Here is a 27446-nt window from a genome sequence, read left to right as displayed (position 1 = left end):
ATTTGTTTACAGTCAGCGACTCCACTCATTGGACGAATCATGGATAGAAGCCAATATGGTGTCAAAGTAACGTGTAAAATACGCTAAACTTCTGTGCTAAAAACGCTAAACTTTACATATGCATAACTTTCGAATCGCTAGATTCCTAATGTTAAGACTTGCATTTTCGGATTCTATGCGTCAAAAATTGTTATAATACATACAAAAAAGAGACAATAATTTTATGTCCCCTAAACTGAAATACAGTTAAATATATTAAGGTTATATATTATTATATCATTACTTTTTACTAAGAAAAACTCAATATTTTACATTTTACAGAAGTCTCTTTTATGTTCATATAATAATTGGCAACAAATATAATGTAAATACCAAGTAATCCTTAAAATATATGCAATAAGAATATTTTTGTAGAATACAATAGATATATAACTAAATATGACGCTAAAATCTATAATCCTGAGTATTTGTTTAATCTTAATTTTATAAAATTGATTTTATATATTTAATACCAAAATGAAATTTTGTTACTGTTATCTATAGTTAACTTTTTATGAATGTGAAATAAATTGTTTTATATGTATAATACTGAAATATATGCATATACGTACAATATGTATATTTGTATATATATCGTTAAATATGATTTATCTTTTATGATTATTTATAGTGTTATTGGATGGGTATTACGTTACTATTATAAGCAATATATTAATTTATTTTATTATTATGTTTTTATCAAATATCATAGAAAATGTTTTAGTCGAGTGTGATAAATTTTAAGAAGATCGTTTTATTCTGTTTGAATAAACAGTTGTAAAAATTACTTTAATGTGCAATATATAAACTGTACTATTGCATTTTTTTAAGTAAAATCATATTTTACAATTAAATAATATATTTGTTCACAATTATTTTTAGTAATAATAAAATATTTAAATAAACAATAAAATAGTTTATTAATTTATTAAGTAGTATGTAAAATCTATTTCTGCTAACATTTTTTATTGTTTATTAAAATTAATTAGTAATTAATTCTAGAGTTTTTGTATCAACCGAATACATGATTGGAAGTAAATTCTGATTTTAAAAAATTTGGATGTGATTGTACTTCAATATGGCGAACCGCGACAAAGGACGCAAAAAGTGGGGAGAATTTTTACAAGGTACCTTGAAAAAAATTATTTCGCTGAATAATATAAATATCTTAATTTGTAATCCCGTGATTATATTTTGTGTGTACGTAATAAACACACATGCCCCTTTTCAATTCTATTGGGAGCATTTACAGAGCTAACCTCACCAAACAAGCTAACCTAAAAATACAGCGGGAATTATGCTGTGATATGTTGTGAAATTTAACCAGTGTAAGAAGTAAATCTAGCATATATTATAATTTGTATTAGACTTTTTTAGAAATTGCAAATTTATCTTGAGCAGTTAAGGATTATATAACTTTTATTCCTAATTCTCGTAAATTGATAACTTCAGTTACTGTCAAGAGTGTCAACAATCACTATTAGTTATTGCACTTAGCAAAGTGTTATATTTAACTAATAGCAATACTTAATTATCGTATATGAACGAACTTCTGTCATCTAATATGCTAAAAATATTGGAAAAGACTATTACAGTTATAGATACATTATACATATACCTCCAACCGTAATTTAATAAATTTTAGAGCAATCATTTATGACTGAAATATATAACTTATATATGAAATATTAATGCTTTCATAAACAGGAATATTGTAATTTATTCCTTATTCAAGTTGTGATATGAATTATTTTTTTTTTTCATAATATTCAGTATACATTGCTATCGTGTAAGATCTAGCAATTTTAGTATGTTTTTTCTTTAGATATATCTTTAAGTTTAATCTTTCAGCTTAAACAGCGATAGTGTTTAAACATTGATTATGAACATATTATCATTTATTAAATTTCATTTATTATAATGCTATACATATTAATAAATAGTTAATAACTCCAAACACAATTTCATTTATATTTAATTTATTCAACATATTATTTTTAATTTTGTATCTACTTCAAATTAAACTAAATTATAATGTAAAGATAAATATAATATATTAGATAATTAAGATATACATACTTTACTTAGAAGATGTGAAATTTTATATTTACAGATAATTCAAAATTAGAAGAGGATAGGTCAATAGGAATGAAAGGTGGAGGAAATAGAGCACCTCAAGCTTTATATAGGCCAGGAAGTGGACCTCTTCGAAAATCAGGAAGATCTACAGATGATTTAGATAATGAAAATATTTCACGGGAAAAACCTAAATCCAGCTCCGTCCAACATCGTTTAAAACAGTCACAACTCAATAAATCCAACCAAAATCAAAATAATCCACCATCGTCTAAAGTTGAAAATGTAACAGAAAAATTGAATGATCTAAATATTAATTACAGAAGCATTACAAGCATTGAACAGGCACAAGGTTCTTCTCAAAATAGTAATTCTGGAGATTCAAGAAGGAAAGCTAAGAAACCAGAACAGCTATTATATGTACCTAAAAAAGTAAAAGAAGCATTGGCTGAACAAGATGTAACAAATAGGTGAATTCCATAGAAAATAATTTTGTTTTATTATTAATGGGTTGAATAAAAATATAATTCTTATCTCTTAGATCTCCCAATCAAGGAGGTTGGGATCAGGATCAAGAGAGAGAGCATAGTGAAGATCGTGATTCTCATTCCAATCGTAGTCATAAAAGTGATAGTCAACGTAATCGGTTAAGTGGTCATGGTAGAAGAGATAGCGAAAGTGGAAGTAAAAACCGAGATGAGCATGATAAAAGATATTCAGGTAATCGAAGAACTCGGCATGGTAATGAAAATGAAGAGCGTTGGCGATCTGATTCTCCTTTATCTAGCAGAGGTTATGGAAATAAGAAAGATAGTTCTCGTGAAGTTAGACAGGTCTGAAATAATAAGTTGATATTTTATATTGTCCAAAGAATTCCTTTATAAAACTAATTTACAATATTTATTTGTTTAGTGTTCAGAACCTCTTTTTGCAACAACGAATCACTTAAATGATTTCAATCGTACTAGAGATACACGTAGCGTAGAACCTGCTGGACATCCAGAAAAGTTTCAAGGCAAACCACCATCAGGCAAATGGGGTGGCACTAAAGATAGTTTGCCAAAAAATATAAAAATAGAACACTTACCACCTAGATTCCAGAAAAAATACCTTTTGGATAATGGTTTGCCCCTACCACCAAGTTCCTCACCATCTGAAGATACATGGAATAGCAATAGTGCTTCATTTCAGGTAAAATTAATATTATCTTATAAAATTTGATTAAACCGTGTTAAATTTTTTGTTAAATATAAATTATCTTTTTAAAGGCACCATCAAACTATAATTTTCCACCTGCAATGCAACATTCACAAACGATGCAAAGTTTACCTCCATCTGGTCCATTACCTCCACAAACTAGCTGGTCTAATACAGCACCACCACGAGCTAGAGGTAGAGGTAGACTTAGACCAGAAGATTTAGAAAGTTCAACAAACGTTTTTAGGTGTGTTACACCTGATCAGTATTCAGCTCCAAGTTCCAGATCTCATACACCAAGCCAAGAATTTATGCAAAGGTATATTTCTGCAGAAACATAATTTATAAATGTGTATTATATTTTGTGATATTCTTAACATTGTATTTTATTGTATGGACGATAGCAATTTAATATAATTTTCGTATCTTTTAAAAGTAGATCTTACGATCGTCGTGGCAGTAATAGTACTATGTATACTAGTATGGAAAGTTTAAGTCGAGTAGATAGTTCAACAATACCACCGCCATCATCAGCATCACCCGTTACTTCAATGTCCAGTGTGAACAAACGTCAAATATCGCCAGAGAGTCATCGTCGAGGAATATCTCCGTCTCCAGCTTTTCACCGCACTCAAACGTAATGATTATTTATAAATAAATATTTATCTTTCTAATATCTTTATTAATTATGTTTTGATTTCTTTAAGGCAACGGTGTAGCAATACATCTGAGCGTAATACAATACAAGAAAAAAAGAACGGTCAACAAAATTCAGGTGTCAGTTCATCAAAAGGTGAATCTATCAACACTGCATTAAATATATCTGCTGAACATCCATTTGTAAGTATTTCATTTTAAATACATTTATCATTGTGCAGAAACATATAATCGTATTTGGATACATATATTATACATAGGATTGGAGTGAAGACGTTGAATTAAGTGAGAAGTTAGAAGCTGAGCGTGCAAGTCGTAGTTCATCTGTATTGAGTTTACGTGAAAATGTTAATGTGTCAGGAAATGAAACTACAACAAGTAGTCATAGTCGACGTAAAAAAAAAAAGAAGAAACATGCGGCAGATCGAGGGAGGTAAGAATTGCCAAAATTTTTAGCTATTATTTATATACTTTACAATTTACATATTAAGAATAGGAATTTATTTTATAGTAAATTTATTTTCTTATATTTTTTAAGGAGTAATAGCAGAGATAAAGCTCGTGTTAATAGTCGTGATCGGCAAAATAATCAACAAAATAGAGAAAATGATAACTATAACAATAATCAAAAAAACAATAACAGTAGCAGGAGATATGACCACAAAAGACACCGTAATATTATACAACGTAGTCGAGAATCTAGCAAAGATAGAAGTTATCGTGGTGGTAATCGAAACTTTGATGACCTTCATCGACATAGGTATGTATATGCGAGGAACGTCCAGAAAGTAATATCCGTTTTAAAATTATAACAATATAAATGCATTTTTAAATGTTTTCTTCATTTATAACTTTAGTATTATATAATACTTAGCTATTTTTCAATACAACCACCGCCTCTCCGTCACACACTTCCGCCACGAGTTCAGATAACTAGTGTTTCACATTCTTTAAATCAGTGTTTCCTACAAGGCGTTTTATTCACCCAAAAACTCTTTCAATTTTGCTTGTCTTTTTTTTTAAATCAGAAACTATTGTAATTTGGCGGTACATTTCTTTTGGACGAACGTTTTCAGCATTCGAAAGGTGTAAAGGTATGACAGTCCATAATTGGCGCGATTTTCAATTCGCATCGCCATTTTAAACGTATGAAACAAAGACAGTATTAGTTATTTAAACATGAAATTTCATATGGAAATTTCATATGTCAGCATATGAATAAATCCTTCTATAAGCACATTCCATTGTTTTTTATAGCTTTCATACATAAACAGGTATTACGTTCTGGACCAGCCTCATATAAATTGTTTTAAAAAGCATATATTTGGTGTTGTCTAAGTTAGGAATTAAAATCATTATTTTATTGATACATGACTTTCAGAGCGTCCGATCGATATCTAGATGAAAATTGGAGAACAGGTAGAAAAATGTCAGTTTGTGATTCTGACGATGGTCGACAAACACCTAGTGTTTCTTCACATTCTGTCCCGTTAGCAAATACTTTGACAGCACATCAAACATCACCTACTGGATATACTAGTTCTCAACCACCGGGTGTTTTAGTGTTACCTGATACTAGCCAATCTCCACCTAATCATCAAACTTCGAGGCAACAAGGAGTGCAACAACAAAGAACGTTATTTGATCCCAATAATCCTAATAAACCAATCGTTATTATCTCTCCTAGTAGTAGAGCAGCAGTACAAAGGTATAAATATATAAAAAAAGATTTCTGTACTTCTTAATTCTTTATTAAGTTAATTAATTTCTTTACAATAGAGTTAATCGATTTATTGAATGTTTTACATTCAGAGAAAGTGAAACTACATCTCAAGGTTCAAGTATACCAGTGTTTCAATCCCATGGGGGTATTAGCTCTACTCATCATAACTTCCAGGGAACGCATTTGGATGGCGTGCCACCACCATACATGACAAATGACCAATTTGGAAATATAAGACCTTCATGGTATGATCCTTACTCCGATAGGTATGTAAAATCAATAAATATATTGCAAATCATGAATAAAAATAAGTATAATTATCCTAATAATAATTTATAATTCTTCATTTGACAGTTTTCGAGTAGCTAAAAATCCTTACTTACTCTTGGATATAGAACGTGCAGATTTAGAATTGCAGTGGATACTAAGTTCTGGTGGTTTTACATCAAATTGGGAGAGGGTTTTGTACATACGACACTTTCTACAAGAAAGTTTAAAAACTTTGCTCGAGACTGATATCAAATTTTGTCAAGCTGAGAACGTTGAACAACATTTTTGGAAAATACTTTTTTATAATATGATCGAAATGCTGCGAAAAGGCATGCCTAAAGAAAGTTCTGAAGGTCGAGAACATTATAAAAAAATTATGTTAAAAATTATTGACGATGGTACCGTATATTTAGAGAGTTTGTTGACTGTTCTTGAAACGAAATACGAATTTAAATTGGATACATTTCTTGCATCGTCGACTTTGCCTAAGGGTCTTGGGATCTTAGGTTTAGCCTTAGTAAGTGCGCAAAAAATATATCTATTTTTGGGTGATTTGGCGAGATATAGAGAACAGGCAAATGAAACAAATAATTATGGAAAGTCTCGGCAGTAAGTAGGAAATAGACATTATTATTACGTCCTATAAAGATGACATTATTTTATGCAAAATTTTATTCTCTTTTAGGTGGTATTTGAAAGCGCAACAACTTAATCCAAAGAATGGAAGACCTTACAACCAGCTTGCATTACTAGCACATTATGCTGTACGTATTTTCACTTTGTGTACGATGAATGAAAAAGGAAATAAATAAAATTAAACAAATTAAATATGAATTTTGATTCTAGAGGCGAAAGTTGGATGCGGTGTATTATTATATGCGATCTCTTATGGCATCTAATCCTTTCCATTCTGCAAGGGAGAGTTTAATAGCACTTTTTGATGAAAACAGGAAGAAGGTAAGACAAAAATTTATGTACTTTCTTATATGTTTGTATTAATACTAACGTTAATAATATTTTGATTTTGTTTTGCTGCCAGTATCTACATTATGTAAGTAAATTTCGATACTTGGTGTGATATCTCTAAATACCGGTTATCTTAACTAAAGCTTGAAGTAGTCCTCTTTATTTTCGAACCGTTTAATATACCTTTGTTTTATTTGCATTGGATTTTTCTTATAAATTTTCTTTGCGCATCATATGCCTCCTCGCACGCTTTCGACTATTAATAGTCCAATGTATAAAAGTCAATATTTTTCGCACAATCATAATTACTTGAAAGCAAATCATTCTATGCTTAAATATAACTGATAGCGTAATTAGTGATTTGAGACGGTAGTATTTATGGAGAATAGAAACATATAGTTTGAACATTTTTTGAGTATAGTCTGCTGCATTTTGCTGAATTATTTTTTATAAATAAGAGCACCATTTCTGTTAGTTACTAGCACTATTTCGCACATGATACTAGCATGCATATTTTTTAAATAGGTGCAATCGAAAGATACAAACATTTAAAGAGCCTTTTATGCTTTACACATATGATGCTTGTATCTTTCATTAGTATTTGAGAGAATTTAGGTGTAATAGGATAATTGATAGGATTCCTATAAAGACAATGAACTCTCATTTACGCTATGCCCTATGCTGTCCTTAATTTCATAACAAGCTACGTATAGGATTTAATTGTAATGTATTCTAATAGTATGAATCGACGGAACGGAAACGGAAAGAGGAGAGAGAGTGGAAAGAACGAGCCAGGATGAAAGAGAAAGAGGGAGCGAACAATATTGGTGGAGGACTAAGAAGAGAAATTTGGATTCATCCTGGTGGAAGACGAGTTCATCGTACAACTACTGCAGCCACTGCCAACGAAGCGAGATTATCTCATAGCGATTTAGAAGAATTGGCACAATTAAGCAGCGTTGAGGTAAAATGGCATAAACAAACTTACTTCTCTTTTTAATCATAGAACACAATATCTATATCATAGAACACAATATAGTATAGTTTCAGCAGCATATTTTTAAATACATTTTTAGATATATATCTCTAAATAAATCATGCCATTAAATCGTATTTTAATATAAATTGTGAATCTTACATGTTTTAGGTAAATAAACGGTTCGTCACATCCTACCTTCACGTTCATGGAAAGCTGATCAATAAGATAGGGTGAGTGATTTTATTGTTTATAATTTGTAATATTTATCATTTTTAAAATAATTTAAAAAGCTATATGTATCTTCAAAAGTAAAAGACGCGAAATGCATCTCGTTGATCATATACGAGATAATACTTCGTACGATAAACTTTTGAATAGACGAACGGGGATATAAATATATTTAAAACAGAAAAGAGAAATTATCGCTGTTTCATTTCTGTTTAAACGCATAACCGGTAAGCTAATATGATTCGAAGAAACAACTTGTAACTTTTTGTCGTGTTTTCACCGAAGTACGTTTTTGCATACTTGGTAATTGTTATGTTTTCTTCTATAAATACACGGTGGAGAGTTAACTGCGGGTTTGCTGTGTTTGTTCAGCATATTTCCGTGAAATGTTGGCTCGTTTAACCGACTATTGTACGTTTCGAAAGAAAGGATTTATATTTGAACTATTTCATTCTTTTTTCGTTGTTTTTATTCCATGAAATTTACGCGATATTACGTGTTTGAATTCATGTAAGAAAATATATGTACATCATGTGTTCTCGTTAGGCTGTGATATTAACCCGTGTACCGTCGTTTGTTACGTGAACATAGTTTTAATGGCTCCCAGAAGAGCTATAACGAAGAGTTCCCGCTCAGCAAAGGGCTTACTGTGTATAACTTTGATCACCATACGGTCCATTATTAATTGCACCATAGAGATTCCAAGTTCCAATGCTGTCGATAAGTCGCTATTAATTTAGGGGAGTTACGGCGTAGATTAAAATTTAATATTTATGTTTTGAGAAATATTATTAAATGTTTTTTAAATCTTTTAATTTTGTACATTTTGAATATTCCATTCTTGTGTTATTTTCTTAAAAAATTAAATATTTAAAGAATAAGGCCAAGTGTTGTACTTTAGATTACTATCGATTTGGACTTTTTTATTCCAAGAAAATTTACAAAATTTACAAAATTAGGAAACGTCCTAACAATACACGTAGAAAAGCTTCTTCAATCATAAAATTATTTGACTAGGTGATCATCTAACTGTCTTGAACGGTGCACATATTTAGTAGCATTAAGAGGTCTTTGACCGTGTTCTCGCTTTTATTTGTGGTCTTGTTTAGAGATTCTCGTCGTTTTCTTCTGCCTTTATTAGTCGTCTTGAAAAATGAGAAAAGCAGAAGCGTTCTGGATCCCTAAGTAACATTAACTATTGGCTAGTTATGCATAAAATGCTGACAGAAGAAAAGTAGCCTGTTTTATGGCAGTTAATATTAAATGAGCACCGTATGAAGTCGTGCCGTGCTCTTGAATTCATGGAATTGCATATTAGACGGTAATTCCATTGGTATGTGTAATTGTCGGGTTGTAACATCGAAAACTGATAATGGTATACCTTAAGGTGCGCGTTAGTGGCAACGTATGAGAAATTTCTCATAGCGTATACGTGGTAAGCGTGGCTTTAAAACGAGACACGAAACATTGAAATGAAAAGTGAAAAAGTTGCCTCATTAAAATAGGTGCTCGAAACATGTTCGAGTAAAATTGGCCGTAAATGATAAGGTGTTAAACGATATAGTTATAAAGTTGTTGACTCGCCCGTGTTAAAAAAATATTCATGCAAGAAACCGTAAATATCTTCTTTCTTTAATTATACCTGTTTACTTTGGTATTTTCAGTCAGAGATATAAATAACTTCCTTTATATTGTATATAGTTTGAGGTGTAGATAGGTCGAAATTGATATAAAATACAAGCTCGAAATACCTTTTGAAGATGTGACATATCGTTAGAAACTTCATTAAGTTCAACAACTTATAATTAAAATCATTTAGCTCTTATCATAGGCTCGTTTAACGATCCATCGTATTCGAACACACCCATTTCGTTATTCTCGCGAGGTTAACAAAAATCTGGTCCGCATTCGCCTGGCCGGTAATCAAGTTCTTGCGTGTCGCGCGCCTTGCTCACGCTTACAATTCGCATTAATTATTTACGTGCTCGCAATTCGAAGTACCGGTTTCCCAGGCGAAAAAGTAGCGTCCCTCGAAACCCTCCTCTTCTCTCCTGTCCGTTTACGTTTCTGTTTCACGGAGGCTACTGGGCGCGGTGGCCATAGCGGCCGCGGCGTTCCGTTCGCTCGTGAGATGGATCTCGCCTGTGCAGGTTTGCGGCGTTGAGATCACCGATCGACGCACGGCATTGTCACAAACGAAGCAGTGAAACGCTTGATCGTAATACGTACAATATGTTAGCAATCGCTATTCGTGGCTGAAAGAAAGGCTAGCGAAGGAAATTCAGATCTAATTGACTTATAATCTAATAAAACTACCGGTTATCCCTTAATACAATATGATCGTATCTACAAATTTGTCGCACACATATCTTTCCGTTAATAAATTATCTTCCAAGTCCACTTGGGACCGGAAAGTTACAATAATCTGAGGTAATGGAAGTTGTCATCACTTTCATAAGCACGCCTCTTAAAATAAAGCCAAGCATTTTTCGTTTATTCAAGTGTTTTATGGATACCAGAGCAATTAGGTTCCTCAGATACCCAAAATCTTTAAATTAAATTACGGAGTATCTTTCCTGTTCCTGAGCTGTCTCGCTCTGTTTTACTGTTAGCTTTGAAGATTACTATATAAACGCTGCACGTTACAATCTTATATCTTCGGATATCTCATGAATAATAGTGCGAGTAAGCTTCTTTTAGTCAAATATTTCGTGGGTATCAGGGTATCCAGATATCTCGGTTACCCAAAATCATCGCTTTATATACCATGTAGTTGGCGATATTTTGTCCAACGATCCGAATTGTGGATCGACAGGTCGTCTCGTAGGCAGTAGGTAACTTGGAACTCTGCGGTTTGCGGGGCTGTTCGCCACGGGTGTCCCAGACGCATTCTACAAAGTCACAGATGAAGAGGGACACGCTCGGCACAGTTCACCGGTAGCCGAGTTGATGGTGCGGTTGACTGGCTGTCCGACTGCCCGATATTTGCATCTCGTAAAACGCCGCACACCCTTCTCTGCACGGGCATATCGTGTAACACGCGGGGCAACGAACGCTGATACGGTTCGATGGTGCCACCGACGGCAACAGCAACCCAACACGCCCTTTGTTTCGCCTTTCTTTTTAAAGATCTTGTTATGTTCCCTATAAATTATCGTTTTGAAAGATTAGGTATGCTGGCACTCGCTTCTTGCGAGTACATAAATTGTTTTATAAAGGCATTTATTTGCCGTGTTTTAAATACTTTGTCGTCATCGGCTCTTCATTATCTTCTTTTTTTGTATTTGGTTGACAGAATGTTTGAATAGTATTACATGTATTGAGAAAATGAGGATGCTATAATTGGTCTTGATTGTGTTCTTTTTTATAAATAAATATTTTATTCAGACATTTATTTGCTGCGTCGTAGGTAATTTCTTGTCATTCTTTCTTCGATTTCTTTTTTCTTCGTTCTCTCTTTCTCTTATTCGTTTCGGAAGATACTTGAATGGGATTAAGAAGTTCAACGATCTACAACTTGTAATTTGTCAGTTCATTAATATCATTAATTGATAAATTATTGTGCAAGATGACCTCGATTACGCAAACCGATAAATCTTATTCAAAGTCGTGCGTCGTCCGTTGGTCATACCGTTCGAAAGAAAGTTAAAGAAAAAAAAGGCGGGCCGTCAAAAAATTTCATCGTGTAATATTCCGTGTAATAGAGAGCGAAACCGATACCAGCTTATTAAATGTAATATTCGAAGCTATCGCAGCTTCTCGCAACGTAATATTACGAGCTCTATAAGAGCGTCGTTGAATGTAATAAAGAGCGAGTAATCTGGAAATACCGACTCATTTTCCAGCAGTATGTATCGATAGCTGAATTCTTGCCACGGAAAGCTAACCATAGACGGAAGGTAACAAGATTCATTGATAAAATCAGCGACAAAAGTCCATAAATGTAAAAGGAGATATACAATAAATTCCTCGGACGAAAAGATCAAGCAATAAAAAGAAAATGAACCATATAGTGCATGCTAATAATACTAATAGAGTCTCTCGAATCCTTCCTCGAGCATTTTGCGTGGAAAAGTTCTCCGTTCCCACGTGTGAAAAACGAGCCTCACAGGTTTCTATGCAAGTGATAGCGTCCGGTGCTGGGTTTGCTGTAGGGGCGCGGTCTGGAGGCGCTTACGATTAGCAATCCATTGCGCGCATAATCGTAATGAAATGTATCCTTACGATTCTTTCTTTTTTCCCCTTCTACCCTCGCTGCTCCTCTTTCTCTCGGACTCTTCTCCTCCAGCCAGACATAATCCTCTTTCTTCGTTGTAAGTTAGTCCATCGAATGGAATACGGTCTTGTTCCTCGTGGAGTCTTTGCTTTCTCCGTTTCTCTTCGGGCTCCGTGATCTCTGGAACCCTGTCGAGCTCACCGTGTGCCGTGTGTGGTGGCCACGTACGCCGGCACGTAACTTCGTGTTTTCTTGCACGGCGGTAAAAATGTTAATTGACAATTGCGTGGCGCCACTGACCACCGCCCCACCTCTCTCCCAGGCTGTTGCATCTCTCTGTATTCTGTATATATCCAGTCGTGCCATCCTCCACCCGTTTCTACGCGTCTGTGTCTATATACTTACGTTCGTACACCCTCGTTCAAAATTCAGGGAAAAAACATAATAAACCATATTTCCACTTTTTATAGGCATATAAATTTTTGAACTTTGTTACGCTGTTAACTAATCCAACGATTGTCTCTTTATTTGGTTTTAGGTTTAAGTTAAGTAGCTTTTTTTTGCCAGTATCTTGAATTTTTCAAAGATACTAAACGTTATAGAGTTAGGTTTACAATAATAATGTACAATATTCATGCCGGTTATACATGTCGTTCTCACGAAAATTCATAGATTTGTCTCCATTTCGACTGTTTCATATCAAAATACAAGCCATTTACTCTCTTTTTATACATCAAGTAACTTCGAAATCAGAAAACCAATAAAAATAGACTTATCGTCTCTTTTTCCTGTGATCTTCATTTATGAAGACACTTGCATCTTAGCTACTAAATAATAACAGGGTCAGAAAATTAACAAGTATGGACTTATCATATCTTCCCCGTGCGATTTTCACTTATTATATGAAATCGTAAATGAATTTTGAATGTACAAAGTATTCGTACGATGAAATTCATAAATTTGTCAAAAAAAAGCAATGATTTAACTGACTTTGCGCTTTTAAAATTAAACATCCGCAATGATTGAAAATCGTAAGTGCCTGCATACTTTTGAACGGGGGTGTACCTATATAAGTGCATATATACATGGACACACCTGTGTGTCTGTGTATATCCGGTGTTTCGTAGTTGTAACGACCTTGCGGGTACCTTGCCGGTCGTTTAATTGTAGCGACGGGTAGGATGGAGCACGTCATACGTGATAGTCGTAAAATCGCTGTCGATATTCAGCGGCGGATCCGCTGCGCTGGCGCGATTTATGTCGTCCCTCGTGGTAAAAAGGTGTTCCCTTATAGTTCGCGCGGGGATTTATTCGCGCCGGACGGCCGGTTTCTTCGTGGAATTTATCGACGACCGGTCGTTTTGCTCCAGCTGGACACACGTCCAACCTTTCTGAAAAACCGTACGCGAATCGCTCCTTGGCTCAGCTTTGTTCTCGAGGTTAAAAGGGCTCGTGCGACGAGGGTGCTTCTTCTTTATGATTATTTCTTTCTTTTTATGGATAGATTTCTTTGTGAGATCTTCCCAGAGATACGATTGACGGACCGTTTTTATTTTAATTGGTTTGATATATCAAAGGTTCGGTTAGAGGGTTGGTTTCTCAATGGAGAGTGCATGTTTCTACATGTTTACATATTCATCGATAAAGCCACGATATTTCCTTCTGATAAGTGGTCTAAAGTTGTTTCGCACAACACTATATATATCCTCTTCTCGTTAGCAGTTTCGTTGAAGCATCACCTGATAGATTCCGCCATCGGTTGGGGGCGTGAGCCAGAAGTTTTCAATTTGGTGCTGCACGATTCTGTGCATAATTGGTTTGGCGGCGATCAGGAAGCGAAAAGGGGAAGAGATCGATGGGCGGAACGGCGGGATAGAGGACGTGCAGGGTGGAATGACGACAGTTCGGCTCCGTGGAATATACTTACGATCTATAATTGGAATTGCCTAGCGAACCGGTGCCATTGGTTAGGTGGTTGTTACCGCGCGATACGTGCGTGGCATAGATACACGCGTGTATGCCGTGCTTCTCTCTTTTATTTCTCTGTCTCTCCTCTCCTCTCGTAGACTAAAGAATAGGGTAGGGGAAAAGGCTTGCAGCCAGAGAGTCCCGAGGCTGTCTTACGGTGTGTTGCTATGTTGCGTTGTTGCTGCCTAGTGCCGTAATGGATTTGGCTCATTACCGGCCGAGCATCGTCCTGCACCTCACCTGTGTGTTATATGCCCTCAAGGACGGCTTCCATGCACCGCGCGCCCTTTCTCGAACTGTTTCCTCTCCGCGTCGAGATGTACGCGCCGCTCGTCATATCTCGCGGGCCGCATTTATCACGAGCCACGATGCGTCTCTATCTGCCGCGTTCGTACATTGAACCCTTTAAGAGTGAGCTAAAAGTGACGAAGTATGACAGAAAAATATATAGTTCGGGCCATAATCGTGAGCATAAAATCAGGAGTCAGGAGTCAAAAAGAAATATGCTCTGGGTATGGGGACAATGGAGTTAATAATACAAAATATAAACAGGCACGGAAAGAAAAGTATCTAGTTGGTAAGATCTTTATCGCAATGTTGAGTATACAAGTTCCATATGGTCCAGGTTCGGTAGGTACCAAACGAGATTTAGTAGGTTTCTAATGATACGTAAAGTTTGACCATGTTACCTCACGAGCGCGCTAATACTTACTCGCCAGGATGTACGTACATACTACCGAACAACTAAATGTTATTGATTGAAATCATTTTCCAATGACTCGTTTTCCATTTGTTCTACGGCCATCCTAAGCGATCGTCGACGTGTATAAAGACGCGATAATTAAATCTATAAATCGGTATCATGAGAGGGAGAAGGGGGATGGAGGCAGGGTGGAGGAAGGTTCGCCGTTTCATAACACTTGTAAAGTAAGAGCTGAGGCAGTAGCCTCTTTTATTTCACGAGCACGGGGCAGAAGTAAAGAGAAAGAGAGACGAATGAGAAGCGCATGGGCGCAGGAAGGATGGAAGGGGAGGGAGAAAGAAGGAAGGAGGCAGAACAACGTCACATATACAGATGCAGAAAGTTAAGTAGTATCAGTGTAAGATACGTTATAAGGCCTCGGCTGCCTAACACACATGGATCCTGATGGTCGTTTACCCGCAGCCCTCGAGTGACGACCCCGCCCGCTTCAAGGACACCCTTGGTCACCGCAGCCTCGGACCAGAACCCGACCATCTTCAACGACCGAGTGCACGTATGCATCGTGCCATGACTATCTGGATTCCTGTTGCCTGTCGATAGCCTCTGACAGACGTTTCGAGTTCTACGCTTGGCTGATGAATCTGTGACGAATCCTACCATGATTTTGATTCGCGCAATAGGTTTCTAATTACATCCCTTCTTTTCTTCAACCTCGTCGTGTTTTTTCAAATCTGGTTGAACTTGAGGGTAGATTATGGGTTTGATTGATTTTGTCATTCTAGTACGGTATGGAAGTATAGGTTGACGGAGTTGTCGAGGGATGTTTGTTGGTTTGTACGATCGAGTAGATCTAATCGTATTTGTCTATCATTATAAAAATAATCATTATTCATAGGTATATGTTACTTTTTGTTCCAACCTTTTACTATAAATTTTGTTAAACCATTTGTTTGTTTGTTGAAATAAGAGCGAGATTTAGATATAAAAATTTGAGGACTGCAGCAGGCGTAAAAGGAAAAAGAAATATAAGCTCCAAATCGACTAACTAAGTGTCTAATTTATTATTCGAACAGATTTGCTAATGCAACAAATAATTCTGATAAATTTCCAAGTCCTAATCCGTCTGGAAGATTAACGCGATAGTAGAATACTTTCCCCGGCAGCTTCTTATTCAAAACAAGATCCCTAGCTCCCAACCTTTCTGACAGAACCATCATCTGCTTCTTTCACCCAAGTAGGAGGATGCGCATTTTGATACATCATCCCTCCGCTTCTCGACTTCGTTCCCTCCATAATGGATGTCGATGCTGCTTACCCTCTTAGAACTGAATATTTGTCTCGTCTCAGATAATTGAAAAGTCGCTTCTTTATCCAAGAATCCACTTAATCCGACCCCCTGGATATTTTTAGGCCACACGATATTTTGCCCCGTCCCCTTGCGAAATCTTCTCAATTTCTCTTATTTTTTGGCTACAAAGGTATAAGTTCCACTCAAAGGTTTCATATTCAAAAGTGTAAAAATTTATCACTGCGAATATTAACTGATTATAAATTTACATTTATGAATAAAGGCACACGTGATTTGATTTTGATTGATTTTGGTCTTGGAAAGGGACGTCTAACGATATTTTTGTACGTGAACTTCCTTCGCTGTTTCGATGCCTAGGATCACGCTATAAATATCGTCCACTTTTTCAACGTTCTATGCGTAGGACCATGGCACCATTAAATTTCATTGAAATCAGCGGTAACAATGTTTAAAATAACTCTACTTAACTTTGTAGTCGAATTGAAGGTGTCTTTGTCGATGAAAGGCTGACTGCACTCTATCACTGGTTTCCGACGTAGTGGATAATGTGCTTGGTAGTAATAATGCCTGGTCTTAACTCTGATTTATGGCGGTCAATAAAGAGATCATCTATAATACCGCGAGCTGCTTATTAAGCCTTGGCTGCTGATGTGTTTACGAACTCTGTTTGCTCGTCCAGCCCTCCTAGTCTTCGGTTCTTCCCCGTTGAGATTTCCCAACTGGGTTTTACTTAGTATCAGTTTTCTGGCGCACGCACGCCACGGAGCCGACTCGCAGCCGTTGATTAGAGTCCGTAGCGATCGTTGCCCTGCAACAACACCTTTCCAGTGCATCCGTTCCAACCCTGTAATCTCGAGTTCTAGCTAAAATGGCATGGTCACGGGTGGCGCCTTCTCTTTGTTGCGTGCAGCGGTTGTTCATCGGCACGACGATGTTCGATGATCGTTTTTCGCGAACTTGTTTAGAATGAGATATTCTAATGTTCATAAAACAGGCGAGAATATTTAAAGACCATACGGAAAAACGTGATAAATCTATTTTTCTTGATTTCGTGACTATTATGTTGTTCGGTGGTTGAAAACAAGTATTTGAATATGAAATAGTTGAATTCTCTTAAGAATGGATAATAAACGTTGTTTTGTAAGAAAAAGTTGTTATGTTAATTTAACCGAACTAATATTCTTAATATTTTTTAAACGTTCAAGAAAACGACAAAACCAATAAAAATTGTAATAAATGTTCTTGTATGTTCAACGGCATAAAATCATAGATACCTTCTACTTAGAAGGAGGTTTGTTTCACGGAATTGAAAGGCATCTCCTAAGGCTCCCCGTAAGGTGTAACAACGTGCACGATGTATCAATCATATAAGAACCTCGATATTGGCGCCGTGGGCGATGGTAATAAGGCTTTAAGCTTGACACCTTATTACAGACCGCCTGGATCTTCTCGCGTTGATGTCGAGATTGATTTAGATGTAATACGTGTCATTCGAGATCCACTTCCTATTATTTCAAGTGTTTTGATCCCTTCACATTGAAATTGTGCCGTAATGGTCGTGCTGAGACTAGCGGCATTTTGAAAATATTTCATTCTTTGGTTTCCTTTTTTGTCCGAGTATTTTATGGTGTCGTTATTTGAAAATCTATATAGAATAGTTATTTATATAACAAAGAAATTATTTAAGCCTCGAATTTCGACTTATTTAATAATTCTTTAGTTTCGTTTAAGCTATTGTAGGGATAAGAAAGAAAACAATATAAAAAATATAATAATATGAATATAATAAATATGAGAAAGAGATGTGAGAAATAGAAAAAAATGCAAGAAAGGAGATCTTAAAAAGGTCTTTAGATCATGTGTTAACATGTTTAACGAGAAAAATAAGGGAAGTAATAATTAAAACATTCTAATTGTTGCGATAGCACTACGATACCATATTTCTCACGCATTAATAAATGCTTTATTTAATTATAAACGCAGAAATTCATATTACTAGGATTCCTTTTACTTAAGCCAACTAACGAACGCGTTAAATAATATAGCATCTTGTGAATATATATGAAACTTCTGATTGTGAGTTTTCACTTTTTTCACATCCTTGGAAAAAATTCTTGGCATATACAGGATATTCCTACCTCTTTCCGCAAAACGACGTCAGTTTATCTTACAAGTAAAATTAAGGGGAAAGATGTCGTATATATATAGATTCAAAAATGTTTTTCTAAAAAATTATAACAAGAATTCGGAATATCAAGTTTTCGTTTGATATGATATAAGAACTACCTGGCGATATTTATGCGCGTTAGTTCCATTTCAGTGCTACTTTCGCCCGTTCTTACAAATACGGAACAGGCAAATGTCATTGAAATGGAATTAACGCATGCAAATATCGCCGATCTGTTCTTACATTATACACGAATGCTAGCTAGTCCGCTGTTATTTTGAATTCTTTATTATAACTTTTTAACAAAGCATTTTCGAGCCTATATTTATGTGATATTTTTCCCTTAATTTTATTCATAGAATAAACTGGCATCTTCTTGCAGAAAAAATAGGGGCACTCGTACACAAATATATTTGGTACAATTTCTGATTTTTTACGCTTCTAACTCATTTAACTCAAGAGATGTACAAAGTATAAATAGAAAGTAAGTATAATGAGCCACATATGGATCAGCAGACTGTGAACGTGTTAATAATTATGGTCATAAAAGGGTATGAAGCTAGATGATCTCGCTCTCGATCTGGTGTGATGCATTGATGGCGGTGACCGGGCCATTTAGATCTTGTAATCGAGATAATATCCAGTCGCATTATATTTCTATCGCGGCAGTTCGATATTAATAGCCAATTAATCGTCACCCGTAATCACGTTACATCGATCCAATGGGCGTATAGAACGTGACGGTGGAATTGGAGAAAGTGAGGATAATTTGTTTGCGTTCGATGGCTGCTCGTGTTTCTTTCCTCCTTGCGAGATAAACGCTTATATTATATTCTTTTTGGAAAACGAAGCTAAATCATTGGTGGATTATGCGTACGTCGTAGTCTCTTGATTTATCGATTTGATCTTGTGGAGGGTGGTTCGAGAAGATCCGAACGCGTGTTTCTTCGCGATGAGTTATCATTCAAATTGTAGGTTCCAGTGAGTCGTTTAAGCGGTAATCTCCTTTACTGGCTGATCTTGTCGTGTTCGAAAACGTAATGGAGGATTGGTTATAGCTACGTTTCTGTTAAGTGGTTCTCGTGTTATGAACTTTGCTTTTCATTAAACTTTTATGTGTTGTGCAACCTTGTTGCATAAATCATATCCTTTAATACGTGTAATTTCAGTTCGCTGTTTTATGCAGGTAAATTTACTACGGAATTATCGCATCGATATAAAGAGTTGACCGGTTGATTTTAAATGTTACAGTATTTCGTAATTTTTCGAATATTTTGTTGTGTTATTTCTATTTAACACTGCTTCATATAATGAAGCATTATTACGTAATAAAATTTATTGTTAAGGGCTGATATGCTGTAACATAACTGACGTTCGTAATTCCGAGCCCTTTTGCTCCTCTTTTGTTACTTAAGAACCTCTTCACCCTTAGATTATTTAATTCTAAATTACGCTCAGACGAAGGCTTCTCTAAACTCATAATTTAAATGGATACATCAACGAAACACATATTTAGTCGTAACGTACCGTGCTAAGCTTCCTCTAATAGATAATTTAAATTTATAGTCTGGTGATTCCATAAGAAGTAAGTAAGCACTGCTTCTAGTCATTAATTTGCCATTAATTTCACACTTTGGTAAAATTTCACATACTGTTACTATAAATTAATCAAACTGTCTACCTGCTATCTGTATATGTTATATTTATGAACGGTATTACAAATACATATCCTCAAGTTATGAGACATAGTAAAGAATCAATTTTGACAACATACCGCGTTTCATAACTGTATAGAAATATATAATACGACATATAAAAATAGAAAATTGATTAATTTTATAATTGTGAAACGCAAAGTAGGCACAAATATCATTTCAAAGTAAGCACAAATAGCATTTAAAAGAGCATCGTTATCTCTATTGCCTATAGAGTCTCGCTTTGTTCCATTCGTCGTAATCAAGGTATCGTTGCTAGCATCTTTCTCTCGAAAGATTCGATTCGGTTTGTTAAGTATCAATGATGCAAGGTGGCTCGTTACAGCGAAGCATAAGGTCTCTCCGTGTGGGGCAACGCGCAGTAGCGTTGGCATCCTGACCTTAGCCTCTTACTTACACGACGACCTTACCGCGCTGAGGTGATTTCCTGATGTACGCCTTCCTCTGACGTTACCAGTTACTTATTGAGAGAACTGGGCAATCGCGACGGGACCTAGCGATTTATGGCATTCTTCGAACGGGCATAAATTTGAAGGAACGCAACTGCGTGCCGCGACGCACGCGACGATAACCCCTGACCTCGGAAAAGTATTTTCTGGTTTTTCTGTAATTTGCTGATGATGACTATGAGTGGATACTTGGGAAATATCGTTGTGTTAATGGAGGATAAAAGGACGCGTTCCCCGCTTCTGATAGTTAAGTGGAGACTTCAGTATTTCTAAAAATACGTTTTTGTTTTTTCTGTATTTTCTCGATGAAGAGTGCGAATATAGCTGAAATTCCTTGAAAAATATCATTGCGTTAATGGGGTATAGAAGGCCACGTCTTTTTCTCTTGATAGCGAAGTGGAGGGTTAGGAATTTTTAAAACATATTTTTCACTTTTTGGTATTTTCTTGATGAAGAGCATGAGAGTAGATATGTTGAAGTTACTTGGGAATTATCGTTCTGTTAATGGAGGATAGAAGACTGTTTTCTGTTCTCCGATAAATGTAAAAAGTAAACGGGTGATCGAAATAGTTTTAAAGAAATTAGATTGTTGTCAAGAACACAAATTACAGTGAAACAAACTTCACTTTCATCTCAGAAATTATCATTATTTTTCACCACTTATCTCCGATTGTAATATTTTTTCTTTTTTACATCCCTTTACCTAAACCTGATCAAAACGAAAGCTAAGCTACAGATCTAATTTACATTTCAAATTCCTAGTCTCTCTTTTCCTCACTGTCCCAAATCCCAGTCAATAATCAAATCCTCTATGTACCACAACCATCCATTATCGTATTCGATCTTAACCTTCGAACCATACTTCCCACGAGAAACTTCCACTAACAAGAAAAAGAACACTGAGAAGAAGCAGACGAAGAAGAAAAAGCTTCGTTCCAAATTCTAATGGTCAGGAAGAGAAAGAATATGAGAGAGAGAGAGAGAGAGAGAGAGAGAGAGAGAGAGAGAAGCCATAATGGGAACAGGTATATAGCAGCACACGATCTCCGATCAGGTTTAAGAAAAATGGCGATCCCTGCGCTGCGCTGAGGAAGTTCGAGGATAATCCGTTAGCGCGATTATCCGGTGATCAAAAGCAGCGAAGTCGGTCTACGTCCCGCGATAGAAGGAAGTCCGTACCTACACTATCGCTCAAAAGTATTCAGATACTTGCGTGTGCGCTGACTTCGAAATTTATTGTCGTTCATGCGATTTCCCTGTGGTAAACAGATCTACAGAAGTAAATCATCCGTTTCTCTAGAACCGAACGTTAATTACGTTATCTCTAAAATGAAACTGAGAAATTTACAAAGAGTCGAGTTGATCATTTTGGTTTTTGGAAGGCTCGGTTACTATTTCCTTACTAATTTGTACACTTTGGTAAAATTCACATACTGCTGTTACAAATTTACTAAGGTGATCGAATACTTCTGAACGATAATGTACATGACAGGGAGGATAGATAAAGCCTTATGAAGAGCAAGGAGAAAAGAATTATTCGTGAGACGCAGAGAAAGGGGCGATCGTAGAGGTGGAGGAAGACGAAGAAGCTGGAAACTTAATGCTCGTGGTACCGTGGCCACGCCGTCGCTATATCGGCGAGGAATGGTTATGGTGCCCGGCCCACGCAATCCGTGGGTCATGGACCATGAGCTATGAAACACGCCGGAATACCCCGTTATGCGCTAAAGTGCAAACTTGTTAGTCATAGAGTTGCTTGGTGTCGATGGGACATTGGGGCCTTAGCTAGCTGCTCTCTCGACGCCGCGGCATCGACGCAACGAGCTCGTGCTCGAGGAACGTGCTCGTGTTGTAGGTGTAGTTGAGACTGCCCCTGGTACTCTTTCTTTCTTTCTCCTCTACCTCTTCGTCCGTTCTGCCGTGGTCTTTGTGCAAGTATTACCGTGGTTCTTTGCACTACGACACAGAAACTCCGACCGCATCTCCGTGACACGGCGACCGTGGGTCGTGGGGATGCCGTTATGCCCTAAAGTGCCATTCTCCCTCTTCCTCCAGCCTCTCTAATCCTCGTTCTCTATCTGTCGGCTTTCCTGTTCCTTTCAGTCCCCACGCGCTCGAGGGTTCATCGGGTTCCCTCGTGATTCCGCGCACCGCGTGAGCTCATTGTGTGTTGCTAAGTGGAATCGCGAAGGCAGGCGCGGGCTTTTGGTAATTCCGATGTCAGAGGTCGGGGCTTGAGGAATATGTAATGGTGGCTTCAATAGCTCGATTGGCAGGGTGATTCGTAGATTGCGAATGTCTATGCAAATTCATATTTTTTCTTTTATAAATATCACATATGAAATATGGAATTTAAATAAAGATTTATTCCAGTTTGTAGATATTCTAACGAGTATTTTACTTTCGATATTTTCTATATTTTTTCCTTGTGTTTCGAAAGTTTCGGATCTCAAGAATAGTACGAAGATTCGAATTTCGGGGGATTTCGAATATCCCATTCCTACTTAAATACGACAAACTTGAAATATTTCAATGTATCTTATAAAAAGAAAAAATGCAAAATAAACTTCTTCCACTTTCCTCCGGATTGAGTAAATCTCGGCGAGACTGGACGACTGTCCTCGTGTCAAGTAGCGGAAGAAGCTTATCGCATGGAGACGCGGCGCATAACAATTCGAGCAACAACCTGGTCGCTCTACCATAGCTCGTATCTCTTTGTCGAGCTAATGGTGAATCACGGAGGTAGCGGGATGGCCGTGAGCGACAGTTTCACTGTCGTGAGAATGGTCCGTGTTCCATTGGTGGCGAAGGCGCCTCGAAACGGTCGTTGACGGTCTTGTTGACAGTCGGTCGGCGGCGCCGGGAACGTGAAAGCAGTACGCGTTTATCGCGGCTTACGTGGTTCACCGATAGTCAACCAATTCTTATTAAGCCGTTGTTACCCAACCCTGTATGTATGCTAATCACGTTTTTAAAATGTCGTAAAGCTAATCAAGTATCGTACACTCGAAAATCCATCAGACTTCTAATCTTGACCAACTGATCTTAACTGAACTGATCTAATCTTGATCAGCCGTTCGTTTTGCTATCATTGAATCAACGAAATGATTCGTTAAACAAGTTTTTTTCTGAATGAGCTCACGAGGATTCGAGTCTCGAGAAAGGGTAGTTTCACCTCTTAAATTTGAATTACCGCAGTTAAAAAAAGATACGTACCGTAATATTTAGGCTGTTTTTCGAGTCTACGATATTTCGTCCAAATTAAAGCCGGATTGTTCGCGTCCTTTTCTTTTAAGATCAGTTCAGGCTAGCGGAGGAACTCTTGTTCCTCGTGCAAAGTACGAGCCAGCAGCGGAATAATAAAGCTTTGCTAATGAACAGCCACCGGTACGCGGCATGAAGAATACCGTCCGGTGTTAATAATTACAGCGTGTTTACGCTGCTAACACGTGCGTATTCGAGCTGGCTGAAAACTCGAGGCAACAGAAGTATCTGGCAGGATTTGCGTGCCAGAAGCGTCTGCCGGAGCCAGTCGAGTTGCCATACCGCGTAACATTATGTACCCCCGTGTAATTACAAACTGTGGATGTGCACGGCTGCGTGCCAGTTCGCAATTCTCTGGGAGGTTAGTTGAAAATCGAGTGGCGATCACCGACTCGGCGAGCAGAACGATCGAAGTTAACGAGTGAACGCGACGATATCGCTGTTTCGATCACGGGAAGTTGAATTTCAAATGCTCGTCAAGTATTAGGATATCGCATTCGTTGACTTCAGTGATGAATTTTCTCATATTTTTCGTCATTCTTTTCCTATTAAGTCATTTATTCCGATATTATGAAACTTCGATAGTAATAATTTCTATTAAGCTGAAAAGAATAAAGAAACTTAAGTAGAGCGGCTTAAAGAAGCGGCATTTTATAGAGAGGGTAGTTTATGCACTTATAGACGATTTAAAAGTGCAAAAATCTATAAGATGCTCGTAATATTAAAAAATGTATTCGATATCCAAAGTAAAGTATGTGTTATAATATTTAATACATAAAACAAATTTTTATTCAAGTTCTATTTCTTTTAGTCTACTTTTTTATTCTATGCGATGAACGTACATAAGTGATATATTATGTTTAAAGCACGATTCAAGTTTTCAGTATGACATCGTATCTTCAAATATATATAAAAAATAAATTAAAAATTGCAGTACTTCAAAATTAATAGAGATTTCTTTGTTGAGATTTGTCTACTCTTTCTGTTCAAAATACATATTTTAAATTGAATATTACTACAAATTTCTAGTTTTATATTTATGGTGAACAGGCTTGTAGCCAAATTTTCAATATTTGGAGTTATCTTTTAAAGTATGTAAGTAACTTCCGTGGGTTAGTCTGTAAAGCTGATAGAATCGCGAATCTTCCTCTTGTATGAGGTAATAGAATGAAGGTATCGTTCGATTCTCGTGTAAATGGTCAAGCGAAACGGTCGAAAGGATGTTCGAGTATCGAGAATCCGTTGAACGTTGAGATAAAGTTATTGCTATAAAATTTTCTAAGTGTGTAACTGGATCTCATATTGGATCTGTTACATGGATCCACAAAATGGCTTCAGGTCGAAATAAACAAGCTATTTGACGAAGTCTAGCATCATGAAATTGGAATTCTGTCTACGGAAGTGTAGGTTCTTAATAAAGAAGCGGGTTTTATGGCTGTTTCCAGGCAAGCTGAAGTCCATTCTGGATGGTTTCAGATACCTACCTGCTTGGTCTTGACCACAGAACACGTGTATACATATTTCTTTGCATTTGCAATCAATTCTGGTGGAATAGCATGGAATATCTAATACATTCCTATGATACTTGTGATCTTTTAAATCTCTAACTAAATGTATTTAATTTTTGGTTGATTGGGAATTTTAGTAGGAGATATATTTATTGATCGTAAAATATTTCTCATAATGAAAACAGTAGTATGTTATCTTGATCATTTCGCACTAACTGGATAGAAATAATATCGTAACACAGATATCTGGGTATCTAAAATTAATTTTCCTGTGTAATAACAGATCTTAATCACTTTAACGATATGATGGATTAGCTATTCTCGTTGAGTGATTGTAAATTAGGGTTGCACTTAGTTATGTTGCTTTAAAACCTACAATAAGACTTAAATTGCCTGGCTAATACTTAAGTTGAACGGACAATATTATTATAATTATCAGAGTAATGACGGTTTCATTATTCTTGAAATAATAACGAGATCGTTAACGGCTTGCTAACGAATAATAATGAATTGTTTGGTAATTATTATTGCTAGTGTAACGAACTGCATTCAAGTTAGCCTGGTTCAGATATTTCCCATGTATTAATCCTTAACGGTCGTACATACGAGTATGTCATCTGTGACGTGACACTTCTCCGTATCTAAAAGATTAAAAAACCTCAAGTCGTATTGAATTATAACAGGCTTATAGATGGTATGTATCGCGCAAATCATTGAAATGGCGGTGCAAATATTTTTTGAGACGAAGAAAGACAACTACGTTTACCTTCGTGAAACGTGTAACAAAAAACTATTCCCGCATATTGGCAAGTGTTTTAAAAGATATTACACATTATATATCAAACGTTGCGTAACATGTATGAATAAACAATTAAACATGCACGTTGTGATAGAAAAATATTAAAACAAGTGTTTCACGTGAAATAATGTTATTGCAACACTTTTCACGCAAGCATCGAGTAAAGCGAGGACCTAACAGCAAGTCATATGCTATTTTAATATAAATATATATAATTGGTAATATATTATTGTATAGAATGTAGAATTACAAATGAACGTCGTAGTTCAAATATTTTGTATATTCTCGTGAATTATACATATTCCGTATATTTTTATATCTTTAAATTTCCTACAAATGCATAAACATTTGCAATTTATTCATATAATGTTCTCAGTTTATCGAAGGTTAATAAAAAATTCTGTCTTTAAAAATCTACAGTTTAACATCAAACATCATACTATATTTTCCGCTCCGCCAACCGTCTAAAAGTTACAAGATTGCCAATTAAAACGCGTAAATAAATCAGCCATCGAAGCGACTTAGTCGATCGCATCCCTACAGGGATGAATTTACCGATCAAGCTAAAAGACGGCTTTACGTTACGAATTCTCTAGTTTGCGAGCCCAGGGGAGATCGAGATCGAGACGTTACTAGCGTAAATTCGCGATAAAGGTAGCACACGGTGCGGCGCGGCGCGGCACGGCGCCACGAAGGAGAGAACGAGGTTGTGGGAAAGATAGCACCTAGCTACGTGAGATCTCGTCGTTCCTTCGTGGCCGTGTTTACGAGAGGATACGGGCTGTTCAGTAGGTCTCACGGGAGCATCGCGACGATCCGCTTTATCATTCGAATTCAACGGAGCGAGATTAACGTTGGCTCGGAGGACCGTTCGCGTCGGTGTTAATTCGCTTCCTCTCGTTTCTCGCGTCCTTCCCCTTGATCCTCGTCAAAATCAATCTCGGTGATCTAACATTATTTCGTGTTTCGGAGATCCGTGTCTAGGTATTTTAATTCGACGATCTTGAGATTTTTAATTACTCGCAAGATTAGTTTCACGTCTCGTCTTTATCTCTTAGTTTGGTGGAAGGTTTGGTTCTTGGTGGAAGGAAGTCTTGCTTTGCTTATTTTATTCGCATATAGCAGAGTGTTTGCGCTATTAATTCTCAACGTACTTCTTGTAAGTAGCAAAATTTGGAGATATAAGATAGAGGATATCAACATTTTACTATTT

General features: G+C 36.4%; 1 protein-coding gene across 3 annotated transcripts in view; it reads left to right on the top strand.

Annotated features, from left to right (window-relative positions):
* The first annotated feature begins 1049 nt into the window (after positions 1-1049).
* The window catches only part of LOC126864404 (telomerase-binding protein EST1A-like), a 150239-nt gene continuing 123842 nt past the window's right edge, over positions 1050-27446 (top strand). Inside the window, exons 1-17 of one of the 3 annotated variants that reach the window (XM_050615712.1) lie at positions 1050-1166; positions 2153-2585; positions 2657-2948; positions 3028-3306; positions 3384-3631; positions 3749-3949; positions 4020-4152; positions 4230-4402; positions 4508-4729; positions 5351-5388; positions 5464-5677; positions 5782-5958; positions 6047-6571; positions 6648-6726; positions 6809-6919; positions 7668-7892; positions 8076-8137. In XM_050615712.1, the coding sequence (XP_050471669.1) occupies positions 1118-1166; positions 2153-2585; positions 2657-2948; positions 3028-3306; positions 3384-3631; positions 3749-3949; positions 4020-4152; positions 4230-4402; positions 4508-4729; positions 5351-5388; positions 5464-5677; positions 5782-5958; positions 6047-6571; positions 6648-6726; positions 6809-6919; positions 7668-7892; positions 8076-8137 (3461 nt within the window). In that variant the 5' untranslated portion in view covers positions 1050-1117. Of the gene's footprint in view, positions 1167-2152; positions 2586-2656; positions 2949-3027; positions 3307-3383; positions 3632-3748; positions 3950-4019; positions 4153-4229; positions 4403-4507; positions 4730-5350; positions 5678-5781; positions 5959-6046; positions 6572-6647; positions 6727-6808; positions 6920-7667; positions 7893-8075; positions 8138-27446 lie in introns of all 3 variants that reach the window. The other 2 variants (XM_050615711.1, XM_050615710.1) reach the window with 2 other exon arrangements.

Source organism: Bombus huntii, chromosome 4 (assembly GCF_024542735.1).
Source record: "Bombus huntii isolate Logan2020A chromosome 4, iyBomHunt1.1, whole genome shotgun sequence".
Lineage (NCBI taxonomy): Eukaryota > Metazoa > Arthropoda > Insecta > Hymenoptera > Apidae > Bombus > Bombus huntii.
Note: the sequence above shows the minus strand (reverse complement) of the source record. Positions and strands in the feature narration are given on the sequence as shown.